The 15,681-nt window shown below is 43.9% G+C and overlaps 1 protein-coding gene across 9 annotated transcripts; it reads left to right on the top strand.

The window, feature by feature from the left end:
- The first annotated feature begins 1,526 nt into the window (after nucleotides 1–1,526).
- LOC111858121 (transmembrane gamma-carboxyglutamic acid protein 4-like) lies at nucleotides 1,527–10,213 on the top strand. Of its 9 annotated transcripts, none has more exons than XM_023839565.2 (8): nucleotides 1,527–1,731; nucleotides 5,399–5,509; nucleotides 7,231–7,320; nucleotides 7,799–7,962; nucleotides 8,046–8,073; nucleotides 8,228–8,369; nucleotides 8,490–8,666; nucleotides 9,227–10,213. In XM_023839565.2, exons 2-8 carry the CDS (start codon nucleotides 5,407–5,409, stop codon nucleotides 9,252–9,254), a joined length of 732 nt encoding a protein of 243 aa, XP_023695333.1. In that variant the 5' UTR covers nucleotides 1,527–1,731; nucleotides 5,399–5,406; the 3' UTR covers nucleotides 9,255–10,213. The 9 variants fall into 9 exon arrangements, with proteins under 9 accessions (XP_023695333.1, XP_023695332.1, XP_023695341.1 ...); XM_023839564.2 differs by having other exon boundaries at nucleotides 1,527–1,981; XM_023839573.2 differs by lacking the exon at nucleotides 5,399–5,509 and having other exon boundaries at nucleotides 1,531–1,731; nucleotides 7,298–7,320.
- Nucleotides 10,214–15,681: the final 5,468 nt, after the last annotated feature.

Here is a 15,681-nt window from a genome sequence, read left to right as displayed (position 1 = left end):
TCAGCCGCGCGTCACGTGACTCCGGCGGCTGCTGCGGGGACCCGCACAGAAGCGCCTCGCCCCCCCCCCTGCCGGAGCATACAGACTCTACCTGCTGATGCTGAACACAGCTTTCCAATCCAAAGTTTAACTTCAGCTCCTACTAGTCCAGTTCCTTCAGTTATACAATAAGCCCACTTATTATAATAAAAATTCATTGTGTTATTTAAAAATATCTTCAAAATGAATCAATAATCCATTACCTGGTAATTATGGACAGGGGCACCGTAAAGGTGTGGGGGGTGTTAGGACGATTTCAAGGGATCCTGAGTGACAGGGGTCCTAAAAAATTTGGAACGTAACTGAACTGGTCTGGCCTGGTGGACCCAATATGATATTCTTTTATGGGGCCAAAAGGCTCTAGCAACGCCCCTGAATTATGGGAGAAATTGTGATATCTAAATCGATAAGATACAAAATAACTTTATTGTAACTGTACAAGTTCAGAGAGATGACGTTTGGATACTGCAATAGAAGCCTCAATAAAACGATATAAGCTAATTATAATATGAGTTCATGATGAGTCACAGCTAAGCTGGATTTGCTCTATGAATTTCTAGATTTATTGATGTTTCAGGCACAAACCTGCTTGTTCATTTATTATACTGCTGAATAAAGGTATCGGATAAGCGACAGACTTTGGTGTATAGGCCTAAATAACGGGAGTACACGTGGCCCCCAGGGGCAATAACGTTACTTAGTTGTCTTGTAGAATGCTTGATAAAATACCATTTTAAATGAAAGTCCGGAATCTGTTTTAATAACGTGATTTGTTAGGTATTAAGTTTAATATCACTGCGATTTAGTTTTCATTATATTCAAATTTCAGTATATTGACATTTCATCCACGCATTTGATTCAACCATCAGCTAGTCTGTGGTTTCTCTAAAATCACAGTGCAGGTATAACACCAATACTAAACCGTATCCCGGTGGGTTTATTTTGTGCTGAGTTTTTGTTAATGTACTCCAAGCATTTTGTTTATGTTAACACGGTATGGGGTCTTTCAGTTTAAGTGTTTCATTATTAATGTCGTTAACGACATATATTTTAACATTAATGTAAGCTCCGCAAATATAAATCAGTGCAATTTCTGATTTGTAGAATACAATTTATAGTGGTATTGCATCATTCTTGTCCCACTGCTTGTGGTGATGAGGGTTCTGGTGGCAGCCTGCTGAGCACTATACCTGCTGCTTGCTATTACCGGTTTACCGCTGTGTAGAAACGGATTTGGCTGACTAAGAAGTTTACATGCGTGAATAAGCCATTGAATTGAAACTGACAGAATGTGCACTATCGTGGGATACTAACGATCTCTCTGTAAAGCAGATCGTGGAGACGTTTTAATCGTTCAAGATGTAATATCGTCAAATCGCACACTTGTACTTCGGAGCAATAGCGATCCCCAGGAGAGGAATAGGGTAACGGGGACCATATGCAACAGCCGAGTCAGGGGAGGGGGCGGATCTACCTTTACGGGGCTCCTAGACACCCCCAGCTGCAGAAATATATTTCGATCGCTCACTTGTGGGATTCCCCTTTCGCCAACCGGGGAATGGCCTGGGCCCACTAATGCCGATGGGACCCTCGACACCTGCCTAGTTTGCCTACGCCTAGATCTGGTCCCACGTAACCTGACCAGCCCGCAACGGCTATGTGGAGCCATCTAAGGGGCTCACCGCCAACGAGGTAAATAGTGGGGGTAAGGTGCAGTGCGTTTTGGGGGCAGACATGAGTTGGAAGACTCAGGCAGATTGTAATGCTATTTAAAGTTACAGGGTTGCTAACTGTCACGCGTCTGGGGTGGCGCTCATATGCTTTATGACTCTCACGATCCTGCAAGAAATCTTACGACAAATCAGTATTATTCAGTTATAAGTCCCCAAAACTAAATCAGAAGCGTCGGGGCTGTTTGCAAACCCTACCAACTACTTACAAGGTAAGAAACTGTTACATAATGTAAATGCGTCTGCATGTGTGTGCAGACCTTTCTCGAATTGAACATCTCACTCCGGCCAGCTGACCAAAGTTGTCAGCCCTGAGGGTATTTATGTTAATGGTATTTCTAAAACTACATGAAATACTTGAATAAAAAGCTAGTGAATGGTTAGTGCTTGCATGTGTTATATTTTATCGTCACACAATTTCCTATTCAGGCGTATTTGCTTACCGCTTATAGAGACGTCTATTTACCGTGCACAATACATTTTACGCAATACGTTCAACAGATTTATGCATGTTAGAACAGAAAGTTTTGTTCTTCCTGCATTTGGGTCGGTAATTTTATGTTTATTTATGTATACCATTTGGAGTAAGAGGCAGAACAGAAAGCCCACTGTTTTAGTAAGTATGGGAATGTGGCCGCACTTTCACAGCGCGCCACGCGGGGGCGCTCCTTGACATGTACTGCGGGCACCGAATCGGAGGCGAAAACCGACATGGATCTCGGACACGGAGTCGAGGTCCGTCATACCGCGTCATTTCCGGCGACCAAATTTGTGCCGCTAGTAGCTGTTCGGAGTGCGTGCCGGACTTTTATCTGAGGTTGTGGCACAGGATGTCTTTGTGCCTCTCTCCGTCATATCTTACTTATACGTACTGCTCCGTTAGCTGTGAAGCTTGTGAATGAGATGCGTGATCCGCCGGTGTCAGGAAATTTGCATTTTCTAACTATTGTACATTTGTACATTTACTAGCTATTTTATTATCACCCATATATATTTCGTACAGATGTATCTAGCACTTTTGCACTAAGTTTGCACATTCGAATTAGGTGTCAAAGAGCGTTTCGTTGCCTGGGTAATTGTACTTTTTGCAATAACACTGAAGTTGATTATAAATTCTAAATTTGGCGATGGGAGTGGACCGAGGGGATAGGGGGCTGTGACAGTGTGACACTGAACCTGAATGTCTGCATTCCGCTGTTAGAGCTCCAAACCCACAGTAGACTCAAACGGAAGGAGATGCTCGAGGTCATCATGTGAATTTGGGGCAGATCGTCCTTGAAGCCTGAGACACGTGAATGATAAGAGGGGTCAGTAGCCTGCTATTAGCGGAATGGGATCTCTGATGCGTGAATGATTACACCTGGACTGTTACCGAAATGTTAACTGGTGTAACCTTTCACAGATAATAACAGATCACACAAATATTCACCTCTTTATGTCAATGCCCTTAATATTAAACACATATTTTTCCTGAAATGTGTGGTATGAAATACCAACCATGGGTTAACAGATTATAATATTCATAGAAATATACTATAAAAAAAGACTGTAAGGGCATTATCAGTCTCCCAAAAGCATGCGGTCCAACTGGCATCTGAAATTCAATTGAAGAGATAAAATTTACTTCCACTGAATCATGTTTTTTATGGAGCTGAGTTATTTAATGAGTTATTTATTACGTTTCAGTTTGCAATGTCATTTGGCTTTGCATGAATAGACAATTTTTTCCTTATGTAATCCATCTGCCCACTCTTTTAATTAATTGGATTTTAATTAATCTCCCGTACCATCCCCCCCCAGGGTAGGAGCGCATGATGAAGAGTGTGGGATGCCAGCTTCTGATCCTGGAGATAGAGATGTATGTGTGTGTGTGTGTGTGTGGGGGGGGGGGGGGGGGGGGCGCTGTCTGAAAGCTTGTGTGAGAAGCTGAATTTTAGTAGGGGGTGATGGGGGGCGGTGGCTGCCACTCTGTCACCCCGGGCGCAAGTCTCACTAAGTCACACTACTAGCTGATTGTCCCCCCCCCCCCGTCACCTCAGAGAGAGGAGGTTACAGAGCGCAGGCCCCTTGACACGAGGCGGCCAGCAGTTAGTATGCTGAAGCCGGATGGGGCTGCAGCCCTGTGGCCCCGTCTGCACGCTGCTGCCGTACCTGCAGCAGATGCTTCTCCTTTGATTTGGTTGATTCTCTCTGGTTGCCAGATCCTTTTGGCATCCTTCCTGATTTTAGCAGGACATCTCAACTGTGATTTTGCCCGTTTCCTTCCATCATGAAAGGCATCCCCATCTGGTGCTTTGTGCAGCCTCATCAAGGTTTAAGCCAATGCTTTTATTCTGACTGACCTGAAGCCTATACAGTACATGACATCATCCTCATATATAAGGCTTACTTGGGCCTGTGGTTTCCATGGAAACGTGAAATTTACACATTATGGTTTTATGTTTTTATTTAGTTGGGAGATTTTTTATTCAAAAAAGGGAAGGATCTTGCAGTTCAGAGAGTAATTTGGGGCTATGGGATTTGCTCAGGGGCCTAGTGATGGAATCACTCTGCCACTACTGGGCTTTGAACCAGCAACTTTCTGATCAGAGACAGTTTTCCTAACCTACAGAGCTACACCATTTTAGCTCTGGTGTAGAGAGGTGATGTCATACAAAGAGCAGGTTCTGATTGGTTCTGCTTCTGCTTGTGATTCAAGCAGTGGATTGCAGACTAGAACCCCGACACAGAGTGCAGCTGCACCCATGGTAGTCACTCTTCCTGCCTGCTCTGAGCGTGTCTGGAGACGGTGGCCATGTGTGTGCGACTAAGTATATCAGGTGAAACGTGTCTGCAGACAGGCTTCAAACGAAATGATAGTGAATCATCTATACAGAGGACTAAGTCCAGCAGGGTGGCATTGAGACCCACAGGTGGACAGCGCCCCATGCAGGCCAATCTGGGTCCTCCGTGCCAGGTTCGCATGGTGTGACCCTAGTGATGACATCCCCAGGTGCATCGTCCATGCTTTGAGAGACCCAGACGCGTTCACGTCTGACGACCTTCTGGCTCCGAAGCCTGCAAACTAAAGGGCTTGATGCCATGATGGCAAGGAGTCAACATTGGCAGGAGTATCCCTACGATTTGTTGTTTCCTGCTGACTTTTATGGATCAAGCTAACAATTCAATGTTCCTTAACTCTGTATCATCTTTCCCAATGTGCATCGCTTTGAACAAAATAATATAGGTATATGTGGATTTAAGAATGGTGAATCTACTGGGTGAAACTGTACTGCTTTTGGGCACTGTGCACCTCAGAAGGTTAAGGCCCTGTGCTCGTGTCAGAAGGTCATGGGTTCGGATCCCATGACTGGCAGAGTAATCGAATCACCATTGGGAACTTAAGCAAGGTCTTAAACTGCATCAAGCTGACTGTCCTCTCTGGTCATCACTTGTATGTTGCTTTGGACAAAAGTCTCTGCTAAATAAATGCATTTTTTCTTTGTGTCATTCTCTCTATCTTGGCCCAGAACCATTTTTGTAAGTACCAAGCTAGCAGCTTATGTCAGGTTCTACCAAAGCAACAAAGACTCTGTAGATTCCTTTGCTTAGGTGATTTGCATGATGAGATGAGGTTCTGCCTTCTGCAGCTAAATGAATGAACCAGTATCCATGGAAACCACCGCAGGTAGGAGGACACCTCGTGGGTGACCAGTGCCCATCCTTTTCTGGGCCTGTCACACGAGCAGGACATGGCAAAGGTGAGACCACTTACCTCCATGGGGGTGGCAATGAACCAATTCCTTCCATGCAGCGATCAGCCTGCCAAACCCACTAAATGCACAACAGTCACTCAGGCACCTTACACAGAACTCCAACATGCTTTCAATCTAAACTTTACATTTCCCAGGTGTGTTAACTTAACTGGGCTTTCCCCAGTATCACGTACCATGTCGGAAGACCATCAATTTGTATCTGTATTTATATAATATAAAAAATAAATGGCATGTTAGTTTTATGCACGTCCATCCATCCATTATTGTAACTGCTTAATCCCCACTGGGGTCATGGGGGGAGGGGCGGAGCCTATCCCAGGAACCCTGGGTGGGCACCAACACACCACAGGGCACACACACTCACCCATCTACGGGGCCAATTTAGACGCCAATCAGCCTGCCCTGCAACGAACATGCAAACTCCACACAGAAAGGACCCAGGATTGATCCACTGTGCCACTACCAACCCTGTCTTGGGCATCTATATATGTTTATTTTATGCATGTATATGTATGTTTTTCACCTAAAACCTAGTGCTTAGGGCCATACACTCAAAGAAATCTCCCGCCACAACAATCAGAAAGAGTCTTATCTGTATGGGAGGGCTGTGACCTGATTCTGTGATAGTCGAGACTCCACCTACTTTGTTGTTATTGAAACTGGCCCTGACACCAAACAGAATGCCGGTTGCAGTCTGTCGTGCTGTTGATTACGCTTGATGAATGTGTTACAGTGTCTCATCCGTCAGGTGTTACACAGTACAGATGTTTGCAGGATCTTAATTAGAAGCTTCTGTCCTCTTGGGATTCAAGGCTTGTATGGGCAGCTTAGGTGCAGCATGGTTACTGAATTCCAGGAAAGTTCTGGGATTGTTTCTAGGTTAGGAATAGTTATAAGGAGAATTGAAAACGTGACTTAAAAACTGGGTCACCAGAATTAGGTCTGAGAGTTAATTACCTATGAATATGTAAATCAGCTCATGCAGAAACAAGTCTTTCAGGACGTAATGCAACACTGCCCGAATGCTTGTGGGGAAGCGTCCTTTCATCTACCCATTTCCCCCAAACTGTCCCTGCAGCTTACAAACCACCTAGATCAGCGTTTTATTTGACCGGAGCTGATGCTGCTGTCGTGCGGGGAAGGGGGGAGGGGGCGTGCCTCTAGCAGCAGGGTGAGATTTGATGAAGCTCCCCTTTTACCGTACGGAGCCTGAGGAGGAAAACCAGCATGTCAGGCCGCTGCTCAGTGTTTCGGGCTTAGTGATCGTGCTTTAGAGGGATATCCGGCTCCTTTCCCGGTAGCATAGGGCTTCTCCGGGCTCCCTTCTCGTCGCCATTGCGCAGCCCCGGCCAGGTAGGTCGCGCAGAAAGCGCTGCGATCGCAGCTGCTGTAGGAAACGCGAAAGCGCCCATGATGCCTCCCAGCATTTCATCACCAACATCTTCCCGACTCTTCGCCACGGTTCCTCCGGAATATTTTTACCCGTAAATCGTTAGTTTACTATATATATATTATCCGACGGTAACCTTCAACGTCGCGGGTATTTTAATTGCTATACGGCGAAGTAAGTGGGCTTTTAATTAATTGATTTATTTATTTTTAAGTGAGTACCCGCAGAAAGCCCTTCATACAGGCGAGCCTGCTCTGTATCTATGTATGAACGGCGAGCTTTTATTTTTACTAATCACCGTTTTGTTCTGCCGTAGGTGGGAAAGCAATGTTCTTATGTTCATTTTTATTGTGCCTGTTTTTTCCCTGTGCAATTGCGAGGAGGTTAACGCAGGCGACTAGTGAAGGTGAGATCCCATGTTTTTATATATATACTGTGTGTGTGTGTGTGTGTGTATGTATATATATATATATATATATATATATATATATATATATATATATATATACATACACATACACACACACACATACATACAGTACATCATTTATGCAGATTTACCGTTTACAGCTATACGAGTATTGTAGTATACTTATCCGTGATTACCCCAGTTTGTCTGTACATTTAGACCCATTTATTTGTTTGTGAAATGGTTTCGGTGAGATGGATAATAGGATACATAAGCACACATTCATATATTATATGAATACACTGTATTATATTACATTGATTTAGAAGACGCCGGCGTACAAGCGCGTGCATCCACATCCATTCGCCGTTAGTCATATCCGATAAATTATAAGAAATAAAATCTATTTATCCGTAGGTTTTGTCAGATATTATGAATGAGTGTTGTATTGTAATCATAAATGTCTGCTTGGCAGTTTTTTTGAAGGACCACACGCCAAATAAGTTCCTTGGTCGACACCTGTTGTTCAATAGTCTGGACTTTGAACTTTTCATTGCTGGGGACCTGGAACGGGAGTGTTTGGAGGAGGTCTGCACTTATGAGGAGTCCCGGGAGATCTTAGAGAATATTCCGGAAACAGTTGAGTATACTGCTCTGCAAGATATACAAATCACCATTTTTACTGTGGCAGCATGGTCACCGAATGAACTTTTGTTTTTCAGGATGCTTTCTGGCAGCACTACATCAAGGGTATGAAACGTCTAAACATTGTAAATATTCCAGTGAGAGCATCACTGGAGGGAAGGCCCTACTATTTGTGATAATCTGCATGCCGTAGCCGCCGCACGCATACTGCCTGACGCCGTGTAAGGGTTCAGCGCTCGCTGTGGTCACGTCCCGCCAGGCCACGTTAACCGCCCGTCGAAGCTGGACGTGCCGGCTCTCCTGATTGGCGTCATTGCGGCCAGCGTGGCTATCGTCATCATCGCGCTGCTCTGGTGCTGCCGTCCAAATGCGATGAGATGGAAGATTGACAGGTCTTCCCGGTAAGAGGGCCGACCTCGCCCAGTCCCCAGTGTTGCTGGTTCTTTAGTCAGGAAAGACCTAGATGACAGTTGCCTCCTAAGAAGATGTAGAAGGTAGGTAATGGGTGGATGGTCTTGCAGGGCCCGTCCTCGGCGGAGCAACGCCTCCCTCATCATCCGCCGCCTGGAGGAGCTCTCCATGCAGCCTGTGCGCCCCCAGCAGGATGAGCTCGCCCCTGACTCTTCTGGCTTGCCGACCTACGAGGAGGCCGTCGCCAGCTCTGGGCCCCAAGATGCCCCCCCCCCTCCGTACCCAGGGTGCGGTCACACCGTTAAAATTCCTGCAGTCGCTCCTCACCCCACCACCCTGACACTAAAATAAACCACATTGCTGTCAATGACTTTACCTGCGTAGGGGGCAGGTTCCATTAGAAAGATCTCTGTCAGTGATCGAAGTTCCATTTGACGTTGGAACAAGTTTGGCTACATGAGAAATTTGTGAGTTTTTGCATCCTGCTCTCCATTTTAAGGCTTATGCAGACAAAGCTTGGGTTCTGAGTACCCTTGCAGAATTTGTCACAAAGTTAAGGGCCCAACCCAATTGAGATGTCTACCTTCCCCAGTATGAGATTTGAACGAGCAACCTTCTGATGAGAGGGCTAACCTGCTGAGGCATACACTAGCCCTCTGAATGGCAGACTCAGTGGAAACAGAGAGGGGACATCTGTATCTCCATATATGCCTAGTATTTACCCAGTCATCTGGTAATGCTTATAACTGTTATTAGTGTAGTTCCTTTAGGAACCCAGGAACTCAGGAAAGAGCTGTATGTGTGATGCAGTGAAGGTCTTACTGAGGTTCCTGTCTTTGACTTTCAGATCGAAGCCTGGGACCTTCCAACGGTAGAATCTACCAGAAGACATTACTTCCCTTGGGCTTCCAGAAGGTTCCCCTCTGGTTCAGTTTGGTGAAGACACTCGGACTGCGTCTTGCTGTCTCTGTACAGTGTGTCCTCTCTCAGTCTCTGCGATGTTTGGTTATTGTTCAGTTGAGATATTGCTTTACAGATTTTCATAATGCTAAATGTGCTTCATAATGGCTGTAGTTAGCCATTAGCACATTTACAATAAACGTTTCTGGGTTTATCTTTATTTTTTATGTGGGGAATAATTCTTCAGATACAGTATAAGTGGTATTTAATCATAAATAACATTATTTATTTGCTGAGTTGCATCGAAGAGCAACAAAAACCTGTTACTTATTTAAGTTTGGCTCACAGAGTAGGACACTCTCCGTAGTGTACACTGTAAGACAGCCTGTTAGAATGTTGGATAACCATTTTACAGGCCTCACAGAGGGGGACACCACCTGACCCAGAACCCACATTTACTTTCTGCAGGCCAAGGCGTTGTGATGAACGTGGTGGAGCTGCTTTTAATCACATCTGTGTTATTCCCATGGCTTTACTTCTCTACTGAAGGTATTAACAATGAAGATCATGGACAGTTTCAAAGGAAGCTGTTTTCCGCCAGGCAGTGTGGTTCAAATTCAGCTTTTACACAGAAGGTTCTGGTTTTAGTCATAGAGGGTCAAACGGTAGAAGTGTTGTTTATCTATACAGCTCCTTATTTATATCAGCTCCTATTGAGCTGTGTGTTGGCTTTCACACCTCTGTCTCACTTTTATACCAGCTACAGTTTTGATGCCAATATAACATTAACATGGAATACATTTTTAAAAATCTCTAAAGCAAATGGTCGCATCTCAGAACAATTTTGCTGTTCATTGTAGCCAAACCTACGTACACACAGCTTTAAAGGAGCCTTGGCAAGATAAACAATAAATAAATGTTCATTGAAGTTTAATCCAGTGCAGTTTTCTTGACATTATTACATACGACTAAAGCATTGTCTTTCCTTCTTGTGTAAGAAGCCGAATGCAGTTTGCTTCTGGTTTCTGGTCTGGCTGAGATCTTGCTTATTTTTTTAATTTGTCTTGATGTGGTTCTGTCTGAATTGTCAGGTAACGTAAAGCTCTCACTGTGGACAAGCAAAACGTCCATGTTTAAACATGAAGCCTCACATACAGGAGAAAAAAATGAAATTTATAATGAACCTAAGGCTTATTTTGCTCATTTATTAAAAAATATATTAATTAAAACAATAAGGAAATGTTTCATATGGGGAGGAAATTGGCCAGAGGTCTAGAATGCTGTCAAACAATGAATTAATGACAGGCAGAAGCAATCAATCCCCGCCTCCTTCACTCCTGATGATGCAGCTACACATTGTTTTTTTTTTTCAATGAGATCTAGGTGCGCAAGGAGAGGATGTGCAATCTCTGCATGCAGAAACATTCAGGGCCTGCACATGTCGAAGTGTGACTCAGTGAATTTCGAAGTCTTCGCCACTCCCAGTTCCAGGACAAAGGTGATGTTTTCAGCTGTTAGATCCTGTTCGGGCTGCTTTGTCATCAATGCCTAGAAGAATATGGGCGTGTGACACAAGTTGCTTGTACCGGAAAGCGCTTCCTCCAGCCAAACAGGGCACAAATACAGACTCAGATGCCAATAAAACCCTGGTTATAGGGCAGAGGGTAGCAGCTTTGTCAGTATTTATAGAGCCACACTTACATAAGCGACCGTGTTAAACTGAGACCGACGTTTGCCAGATTCGGTTAAATCCAGTTGTGGTCTCCACTTCGCCAGGCTTTGTGGCTCAATGGGTTACCATGCTCTCCTTGTGATTGGATGGTTGTTGGTTTAAATCCATCATTGGGCTGTTGATTGAAACCCTTAACTCCCAATTGCCCCAAGAGCACTGCCTGACCCTGTGCTGTGACTCTTGCTTTAACCTGTCTGTCTCATGGAGAGCAAGATGGGATGTGTGAAAAAAGCCTCCCTCCAGGGTTCAATGAGGCATCACTATTTTAAGAAATTATTATTGTTATGATTTATTTCTCTTTATTAGAGGGTCAAAAACCATACAGCAAGGTGACGGCAAATTGTTGGGAAGGAAAGATAGAACAGAGGTATATAGAACAGATGGAAAGACAGGGAAAAAAACTCAAAAAATACGATGACAGAACCATATGGCGTTATTATGAGGTATATATGTGTGGACTGCTGAGTGTGTGTACTACAGTATCCCTTAACGGTGGGCATATATGTGTGTGTGTGTGTGTAAAAATGATACATTGTCAGGTAGAGATGGAAGAGTGGTGAGGTCGGAGCAAAAGGAAGATAGATTGGAGGAAGGCTGCTGTTTGATCCAACAAGGTACAGTAGGTGAGCGGGCCAGAGGGTGAGGCATGGCGGCCCCTAGGACAGCTATCCATCCATGACACCCCACCCCAGGCAGACCACACCCCGCACACCATGGTACCCCTATGCTTTCCCCTTTAGTCTGTATGAGTGGGGGAGAAAGTACTGATCTGGTATGATGCATTGAAAGAAGCAGGTCATGCAGGCTAGTTCAGCCCAGAGCAGGAGAGGAAAAGCAGGCGGGAAAGCGGCCACCAGAGGGAACCCCCCCCCCCCACCCAGACCAGCTTGGAGACCCATCCTCAATGCACCGGATGACCCAGCCCCCTAGAGGCAGAGGGCAAAAGGGAAGCGAGGCAGCGGAACAAACCAGAATCTTTGGAAACATAAATTTAAGTATAAACATGAATACTAGTGTAGAAAGAAACTATCAAAGGAAGAGAGGAAACAAAAGCAGCTTCCTAGGTAAATATAGCAATGACAGGGAACATACAAGTACCAAACAAACAATGACAAAATAATAATATTAATAATAATAAAGGATAACATAACCACAAAGAAGAAAAAATATAAAAAAAGAAAAAGGGGTAAAATACAGTAATCATAAATACTAGAGTGGCGATACTGAAATAATGTATTTAAGTTATGCTAAGTAAATGTATTTAGGTGGTGATGTAGTGATGTAAGTGGTGATGTAGTGGTTAACACTGTTGCCTTGTGCCTGTGGGACCTGGGTTTGCGTCTCCACCCAGGTTCCGTATATGTGGAGTTTGCATGTTCACCCTGTGTCATCGTGGGGACTCCCCCAGGTTATCCAGTCCCCCCCCCAAGTCCCGCCCTGTGGTTGTTCCCCACCTTGTGCCCGTAGCCTCTGAGCTCTGGACCCCCCGTGACCCTGAACAGGATTAGTGGTATCAGAAAATGGATGGATGGATGGAATACATATGTACTGCATTCAGTGTGTTAAGTGCGTAAGCATTATAATTAAGAACTACTTCTCCTCCCACCGCTGCCAAAACTAACAACAATAATAAATTATCCTCCCTATTTTTGTTCCTCTTTTCCCTATTTTCATTCCTCCATAAACACATACGCAATTGCAGACATAACAGGGTACTTATGTACTAACATGATCAAATACAAAGTGTGTGATGTTATAAGTGCAGAACTTTTTATTGTTTTGAGCAGTTGTACGCATTGTGATGAAAACTTTCTTTCGGTTCGCCAGACTATGAAAACTTAAAATCCAAAATAGATCAAAATAAATCCAACAAAATGGATTACATGTGAACCTTTACTTTACTCTCAGTTCCACCTAAATCATTTCTGAAGCCGGTGGAAACGTGGGCAGGTTCTCAGAAGGCACCAAGCGAGAAGCAGCCTAGCACTGTTGGTGGAAATGAGGAAATGTGACGGTATTTAGATAAACCTGTAAAGCGACGTGATTCAATTGATGTGAAATGTCCAAGTCACTAATAGATGTCACTATAGATGTCACTCTTAGAATGCCTCTTGTACTGTACAATCACATTTCTTGGTCAGAACCAACTGTTGTATAATTTTACATCACACGCACAGATTCATATATTACATGGTATTACATTACATTCATTTCTATGTTCATTTCTGCCATTTGAACAGAGATGGTTTTTCTAAATGGAAACTGCCAGGATATCTATCACTTTCTGTCTGGTGTCTGATCACACACTGCCTGGTATCTAACAAGTACAATCTTGCTGATTTGGGGCAATTTCCTTAGTGTAGCATCATTAAGAACATAAGAACATAAGAACATAAGAACTATACAAACGAGAGGAGGCCATTCGGCCCATCGAGCTCGCTTGGGGAGAACTTAACTAATAGCTCAGAGTTGTTAAAATCTTATCTAGCTCTGATTTAAAGGAACCCAAGGATTCAGCTTGCACTACGTTATCAGGAAGACTATTCCATACTCTGACTACACGCTGTGTAAAGAAGTGCTTCCTTAAATCCAGTTTGAAATGTTCTCCCGCTAATTTCCACCTATGGCCACGAGTTCTTGTATTTGAACTAATGCTGAAGTAACTATTCGGTTGAACAGCATCCAAACCTGTTAGAATCTTATAGACCTGGATCATGTCCCCCCTCAGTCTCCTTTGCTTGAGGCTGAACAGATTTAGCTCAAATAACCTTTCCTCTAAGACCAGGAATCATTCTTGTGGCCCTACGCTGCACCTTTTCTAAGGCCGCTATGTCCTTTTTAAGATATGGTGACCAAACCTGTACACAATATTCTAGGTGAGGTCTCACCAAGGAATTGTATAATCTTAGCATTACCTCCCTTGACTTAAACTCCACACACCTGGAGATGTACCCCAACATCCTATTGGCCTTTTTTATTGCTTCCCCACACTGGCGAGAATGAGACATGGAAGCATCAACATACACACCAAGGTCTTTCTCATAATCAGCTACCTTTATTTCAGTAGGTCCCATAAAATACCTGTACTTTATATTTCTGCTCCCTACATGGAGTACCTTACATTTGTCTATGTTAAATTTCATCTGCCAGGTGTCAGCCCAGTCACTAATTAAATTAAGATCCCGCTGTAGCTGCTGAGCCGCTAGTTCAGTATCTGCTACACCACCCACCTTGGTGTCATCTGCAAATTTCACCAGTTTACTGTATATATTGGTGTCTATATCATTTATGTAAATTAGGAACAAAAGTGGTCCTAAAATTGAACCCTGCGGTACCCCACTATGAACGCAGGCCCACTGTGACATCGAGCCTCTTATAACTACTCGCTGCTTCCTATCCGTTAACCAGTTATCAATCCAAGTCGCTACAGTTCCTAAAATACCTGTCGCTTTGAGTTTAAGTGAGAGCCTCTTGTGGGGAACAACATCAAAAGCCTTTTGGAAATCTAAATAGATGACATCATAGGCCTTCTTATCATCAACTTCCTGAGTAGCTTCCTCAAAAAACTCCAACAGATTTGTTAAACAGGATCTACCTCTCCTAAATCCATGCTGGCTATCCCTCAAAATGTTATTTGAGTCCAGGTAATCTACCATTTTCTCTTTGATTATAGCCTCCATAACTTTACCAGTTATACAAGTTAGACTGATTGGCCTATAGTTTGACAAATTACTTCTATCCCCTTTTTTGAAAATGGGCGTTATGTTGGCATGCTTCCAATCAGAAGGTACCACACCTTCAGATAAGGATTTTTGAAACAGTAATGTTAAGGGTCGGCAAATAATATCCCTCATCTCTTTTAACACTATAGGTAAGATGCCATCAGGGCCCTGTGATTGGCCTCTTCCTGAGAGGCTGCTGGGATTGCTGTAGAGGCTGCTGGGGCTGCTGGGATTGCTGTACTGTTCAAGCCAGACGGGTTGTGTTGTGTGCCTGTTGAAGCGGTTGATTTGATTTGAATTATCTGTAAAGTATATTTGAGCGTTTGTGTGCCAGCACGGTTACGTGGGTGGTTGTTGTTGTTTTTATTTTTTACTCTTATTTTTACGTGTGTACTTGTCTGTCCTTGTGAGTGTTACCGACAGCCGCGGGCGCGAGTGGCGTTTCTGTTTGCGTCCTTCGCATCAAACACCCGCGGGTAATATTATCGAACATCGGTAACATTAACTCTAAAAGGTCAGTTGCTCCGGAGCTTTGCTCGGTCGCCGGTCGGGGCCGGGAGGACATTTTCCACTTTTTTTCCCGCTCCGGCAGTAGCCTGCTTTGAGAGGGTTTTTGTGGTTTTTTGGCCTCCCTAGAGCAACTTCGCTTTAGTTTAAGCTAAACGTGGTTCAGCAGGAAGTTAATCTCGGGTAAGTAATTGTAAATTTGGTTATTTTAAAAGTTAAATTTAAAGGTTGTTATCGCTGACGCTGCCGGATAATTTATAATAAAGTACCGATTTAACGCAAGTGTTAATTTAGTGTTTTAGTGTACTCGGCACTCTGTTTTAACTATACGTTAATTAGATCAACTAAAAGTTTATATATTCTCTATTAATATACTGGGCTGGGAGTAAAGGACGGGAACATAGTGAGTTAGGTAATTATGGGGCCAGCTCAGTGTTGTGT

Source organism: Paramormyrops kingsleyae, chromosome 13, assembly GCF_048594095.1.
Source record: "Paramormyrops kingsleyae isolate MSU_618 chromosome 13, PKINGS_0.4, whole genome shotgun sequence".
NCBI lineage: Eukaryota > Metazoa > Chordata > Actinopteri > Osteoglossiformes > Mormyridae > Paramormyrops > Paramormyrops kingsleyae.
The sequence above is the reverse complement of the archived record's forward strand: the minus strand, read 5'-3'. Positions and strand labels throughout refer to the sequence as shown.

Excerpts from the sequence above, each read along its gene's own strand:
- LOC111858121 (XM_023839565.2), top strand. The coding sequence starts at position 5,407 with ATGAACCAGTATCCATGGAAACCACCGCAGGTAGGAGGACACCTCGTG. Across the intron at positions 5,510-7,230 it reads ACGAGCAGGACATGGCAAAG|GTGGGAAAGCAATGTTCTTA; the intron begins GTGAGACCACTT and ends GTTCTGCCGTAG. Across the intron at positions 7,321-7,798 it reads AACGCAGGCGACTAGTGAAG|TTTTTTTGAAGGACCACACG; the intron begins GTGAGATCCCAT and ends TCTGCTTGGCAG.